This window comes from Manis pentadactyla, chromosome 6 (genome assembly GCF_030020395.1).
Source record: "Manis pentadactyla isolate mManPen7 chromosome 6, mManPen7.hap1, whole genome shotgun sequence".
NCBI lineage: Eukaryota > Metazoa > Chordata > Mammalia > Pholidota > Manidae > Manis > Manis pentadactyla.
Window position 1 is genome coordinate 56,886,926 of NC_080024.1, and position 6,000 is coordinate 56,892,925.

General features: G+C 39.3%; 1 protein-coding gene across 11 annotated transcripts in view; it reads left to right on the forward strand.

Annotated features, from left to right (window-relative positions):
• The window catches only part of ZNF385B (zinc finger protein 385B), a 427,842-nt gene extending 422,075 nt beyond the window's left edge, over nt 1-5,767 (forward strand). For 10 of the 11 annotated variants that reach the window (XM_057503828.1, XM_036879434.2, XM_036879435.2 and 7 more), the window contains 4 exons: nt 981-1,226; nt 2,043-2,221; nt 2,801-2,902; nt 4,295-5,767. In XM_057503828.1, coding sequence (XP_057359811.1) covers nt 981-1,226; nt 2,043-2,221; nt 2,801-2,902; nt 4,295-4,510 — 743 coding nt within the window. In that variant the 3' untranslated portion in view covers nt 4,511-5,767. The remainder of the gene's footprint in view (nt 1-980; nt 1,227-2,042; nt 2,222-2,800; nt 2,903-4,294) is intronic. The other variant, XM_036879436.2, reaches the window with a different exon arrangement.
• Nucleotides 5,768-6,000: the final 233 nt, after the last annotated feature.

Genomic DNA, 6,000 nt, shown 5'->3' on the forward strand with positions numbered 1-6,000 from the left:
ATTAACAAATAAGTTTTCAGTTTTAATTCCCTTTCTCTTAATGAGAGTTTATCAGCATATCTAACTTCATTTTCTAAGAGCACCAGCTCTACTTGGATTAAACATGTGATGGATTTTGCTGTTGCCTAAGTAGTTGCAGTTTCTTTCCCAAAAGAGCCAGTGAACAGAGCCTGTCCTGAATAGCAAATGAACCCTGAAGAGTTAGATTCTGTTCAAGTCACTCTGTCCTGTCTTATAGCCTGCACATGGGCCTTGAGGATTATAAGCATTTAGTAGCTACATGATTGAAATGCCAAGATGTCTGTAAATGATTTGGCTAATCTTCATGTTGTGCTTATTGGTTAATGTCATCATTTAAAACTTGTGATTTAGACAAGCAGTAATTAATAAGTATAATGAATGGAATTTTTGCATCTCATATTTTGAAAAATTGCATTGCCATTCAAAGAGCAGCAATATCTTCACTAATCATAACCAAAATTAACCATGTTTCTTCCCTCACCTCTACCCCAATACTCCAAAGTTCAAATTTTAACAGCATAAAAATTGAATTTTAACTTTATAGTCATGTCATAATTAAAATACGAATAGTCAAACAAAACTACCATTGCCTCCTGACTTATTTCATGTTACCATCATATCATGTAATGTATTGGAAGGAGGCTGGTTTTTCTATATATTAAAGTTTCCCTGGAGCATAATTTATACTCAAGGATCTCAGACAGAAAGTTACCTGCTGCAAGAGGGAGAACAAAGTCATTTTTCATGAGTCATTATGATCTTGGGGTGACCTGATGTGAAAACTGATGGATGGCATGGAGTTCTTTGTCAGTCAAGCTCAATGAACTTTAAAATCTGTGCCGGAGTAAAACTACATATAGAAATCAAATTTCTATTTTTAATTCCTTAATGTCAATTTACCTATGTTTATATCATATATGAGTCTTTCATACTATACTATCTCTCTGTGTCTCTCTTAGAAGATAAAGACAAGTTAAAAATCAGCAGTTCCTGTCAGCCATCAAGCTGTGAAGGTGGCTCATTTCTCCTCAAATCTGGTCCCACACCCCTGCCATCTGGAGCTGCCACTTCTCCCTCCAAGAGCACAAATGGAGCTCCAGAGACTGTTTCTGAATCAGAAGAAGAAAAAGCCAAAAAATTACTTTATTGTTCCCTATGCAAAGTGGCTGTGAACTCCCTGTCACAGCTGGAGGCACACAACACAGGTTAGCAGCTATTGTTTGAATTTAAATAATGTCTAGAACAAACCCCAACTTTTCTCATCAGAATACACTATCTTTTGTTGTTCAAACATTAGGTTTGTTCAATGTCTTCTTGATTTTTTTTATTCAAAGGAGTGATTTTAAGAAACGTGATATAACAACTTTGGAAACAGAAAGGCAAAACTGGGTTGGAGACAAAACTTGTGTTCATTATTTTCTCTAAAGCATTTTATCTTTCCCAAAACTCATTATGGTGAAGTGACAGAGATAGAGACAAATATGTAGGCACAGTGTTCACTGCAACACACTTAGAAAAAAAATGGAAACAACCTAAAAGTCCCTCAGTAGGGAATTGCTGAATAAATTATAGTAACCCAATATGATAGAATATATTACTCATCCAGTAAAATCCAATTATAAGAAAATGTGTGTATAATTTAACATGTGAAATTGTCAAGATATTTAATTAATCTGATCCCAATTTTGAAAAATATATTTTTTAGTATACCCAAAAAATAGAACCTGAGAAAAAATACACTAAAATTAAAACAGTGATTATGTCTAGGTGGTAAAAATGTAGGTAATCTTTATTTTCTGATGCTTCTCTATATTTTCCATTTTTTCTTTATTATATACTCACGTTTCCCCAGCTTTTACAATGAAAATGTGTTAAACTTATAATCAGCATTAAAATGGTCATTTGAAAAAAAAAGCTGTGGGAAATTCACCCTAAAGATAAAGGTCTCAAGGGTAAGAAAATAAAGAACTATTCATATAGTTCTGAAATAGCTCTTTAATATATGTCTCTTTCTGTCCTAGGATCTAAACACAAGACCATGGTTGAAGCTCGTAATGGGGCTGGTCCAATCAAGTCCTATCCTAGACCTGGATCAAGATTAAAGATGCAGAATGGCAGTAAGGGGTCAGGACTACAGAACAAGACATTTCATTGTGAAATTTGTGATGTTCATGTTAATTCAGAAATTCAACTCAAACAGGTAATGTATCCTGGATTAGCATTCACTATTGTTTGGGTCACCTCTTGACTGTGTATCTCCTAATGTATGTAATGGTTCTCACTGCGCTCACAGTTAAATCTACTAACCTTTATAGGATGCATACAATATATCACATACAGGTGCTAAGGGAAAGAAAAAGTACCAAATATTTGCACACCTACTATTACTATATAGCAGATTCCAAGCTAAGTGTTACAGACAGATGAGCACAGCGGTCATCTGGAGCTTACAGTCAAGCAGGAACTTCTGGAAGATGAGTGAGATATTCAGTGTGTCTTCCAGCACCCCAAATCTAGTTAGGGAGACAGACTCATCAGTCATAGCAGTAGTGTCAGGCAAAGCCAGAGAAGCCCTACAGAGAGAGGGGCGGGAGTGAGGAGTTAAAATTGACTGGGGAGCCAATCTTAATTTAGAGAGCATGGTGATCCTACCCACACCACCTGAAACTATGGACATAGAACCAGGAATGGAGCAACCAGCTACCTTTATCTAGGAAATATATTTTACATGGAATAAAACTCACATTTAGATACAGCTAATGCATCAAACTTTTTTCAGCACATTTCTAGCCGAAGGCATAAGGATCGAGTTGCAGGGAAACCATTGAAGCCGAAATACAGCCCTTACAACAAACTCCAGCGGAGCCCAAGCATTTTAGCAGTAAGTTCCCCTTGCCTGCCTGCTCGCGTTTTGTGGGGCAGCTTTGCTGACTCAGCAGGGACTGTGGATAAGGACTGCCTAGGAACTAATTGTTCCTGAAGGTTTTGAATTGAAACAGCCCTCATAGACTGAAGTTTTAGAGTGAACTACTTAGCCCCTGCTCTATGACACCTTGAAGGAAGCTTTCTTAGAGAAAAATAAATGAACTTCTGTAAGAGTTCTTACCTTACTCTATACCAGACCTTTTCAAAAGACTACCTTCTTAAGCATATAAAGAAAAGTAAAGGGTTGGGAACAAGGACAGGGAATGGCTGAGGAATCCTTGCATTTGTTTAACGTGTGAGAAGGGATTGCTTTCCTAGAACAAAAATCCATCCAGTTAATATCCTCCTCCTTTCTGGCACTCTCTCTGTCTCTTTCTTTCTCTAGTGCCAGAAAATAAGCAGGTATTTGTAGTGCTCTTTCCATGTCCAGCAAGCATATTAGTAATCAGCCTGTTGTACCTGCTTTCAATGTGTGCTGTTTTCAGTTTCTTTGCAAAAAATACCCAGGGGCTTCACAATAAATGAAATACCCAGATGGATGGATTTCATAATCGCCATGGGACTGTGCCCAGTGTGGCGCAGTTCTGAGAGTGAAGCCAGGACTGGCCAGCTAGAGGCAAGGCTGAGACTACCTTCCAGCTTCTCCAAAGCCTCCCTCTAGTGCTGCAAGCAGGTGTTAACCTTCATTAAGCAAATCCAGCTTGCAAAATTCTTCCTGATTGCAAAAGAGAAATTAAAGATTGATTTCTTTACAGGAAGATTCCACCTTGGGATTCCTTTAAGGAAAGAGAATTTCTCACACTTATAATCATTCTCAACGACAGAAATTTGAGTTAGCTGCAGTTTTTCAAGGAACGCTCAAAAAAAGGCCAGAGAGAAAGGTGTAAACTTTGCTTTCATGACTCTTCACGGGTCAAAGAGAAGTGAAGGGTTATGCAGACTTTCAAATAAAACCTCTGAAGGCTGCACGGCACTGTGGTTGAAGACAAGTCAGAATTTTGAATTGAGCTCCATTATCTAAGCAGGAAACTTTCTGGGTAAGTTTGTTTTTTCTTTATGAGCAGCAGAGCAAAATAGCTTCAGTATCTATGCAGCGAGGCTTCCCCATGTCCTAGCGGCCAAGGGCAAAGACCTCCAGAAAAGACTTGAAGTGGAAACAAATCAGAGTAAAGGTGTGCCCAGAGCCTCTGAAACCAGCTTTGTGAAAATAAGTCATGTCTTGACTTCTGAGAGTAAAGATGTTTTAAATTTGACTTACAGATGTCGGCGTTTTGCTTATGAAAGTGTAGCTGTGGCGCTAATTCGAAACACTCTCCCCACCCCATCCCTGGTTTTCTCCTCCCACTAGGCAAAACTTGCATTCCAGAAAGATATGATGAAGCCTTTGGCCCCGGCCTTCCTGTCGTCGCCCCTGGCGGCGGCGGCCGTGTCCTCGGCGCTGTCGCTGCCGCCGCGGCCGTCGGCCTCGCTCTTCCAGGCCGCAGCCCTACCTCCCGCGCTGCTGCGGCCCGGCCACGGGCCCCTCCGCGCCACGCCCGCCTCCATTCTCTTCGCGCCCTACTAACGCCTGCCCGCCCAGAAGGTGGAAGCAGAAGGATTCGGCAGGTCAGGCACTTTGTGGCGCAGCGCCCCCACCCCGCCACAAAATGCAGCAGTGCACCACCGGGCCCGTCTCCAAAGACCATCCCACCGCTAGATCCAGAGTGCTCCTAGGGACCGCTTTCATGACTTAGGAATCTGAGCGGCACAGGCTTTATCTTCCTCTTCCCGCCCCCTGCCCTACGCCATTCAGTTTGTGTATCTGAGATACTTGGTTTCTTGCAAATGTCTTGGTCAGAAATATATATATACACACACATACATACAGCACTCTCTGACTCTTTTCCCATGGGTGTGATCTGGCTTAGAAATAATAGGGAATATTTTCCTGACAGACTTGAAAACTACGGTCTTCCTCACACGTCTGTAAATAACTCTGGAATCCAACTGGGCACATTCTAGTGTGGAACAAAAATAGATGAACACAAGTGCTTACTTGTGGATACCATCTCACCAACTGATCACATTGTTTTCTTTTTGGTGTACTATTGTTGACAGGGATTGTGTACTGTTTTAGACCCAAGTACTGTTGTATCCTGTGTAGTACTAGATCTGTATCTCTTGTCTGAATAAAACATTTTTAGTTGCTGTGTAAATGTTAGGAAGCAAAATAGCTTTGAATTTTCTCTTTAAGAGAACAAAAGATAATGTATTTTCTTTATTTCACATTTTCTTTGGTGATATTTAAATGAAATAGAAAGCCATATAACAGCTATAATTACTACTTGTTTGCTATTTTTGTTTAACTTATTTTGTAGCTTCCTCACCAGCTTGAGTTGCTAAGCAAATGTATACAAACAGAAAAAGAGCTTCCTAAATTGCACATTTTTGCACCTCTTGTGCATTCTGCAAGAAGACAATGAATCCATGTATTTCTATGTAATTATCTTCTTTATTTTTAACCTGTTTTCATTTGTAATGATGCTACATAATTTTGTGGCTCCCTAATGCAATAATGTACAGGAGATTTAAAAAATTTATAATTGAACAATTTGTCTTTCTGTTCACTGGATATGTTGCAGGTCATGCTCCTGTGCCCCCTTTTCTAAGCTGATATCAACAAGACTGGAATGTTTGTGGCATCAGGGGAAAAGGTATCATAAAACAACACAATAGAGTGAACAATTTCAGAGCATCTCTATCTGCGATCTGTAAATGGTAAAATGTCTGTGTATTTTTTTAAATGTATCTTTTCAATAAAAGTACAGAAAGTAAAAATCTGTATTTTCAAAGTTATTTTTTCCTGAGACACCTCCAATTTGAAATCATCTGATGAAAGATTTTCAGTAGATGCAAAGACTGCCTTCTTACATATTTAACATTTTCAGCTCTTATTTGCAGCATATTTATTTGTCATGTTTATTCATTACTGTTTACAGCATCCGCATGAGGTGAGATTATACTGCTGCTTTCCCTCTGAATCTCTAAGAAGTTGGCTAAAGTTGTGAGTGTGAC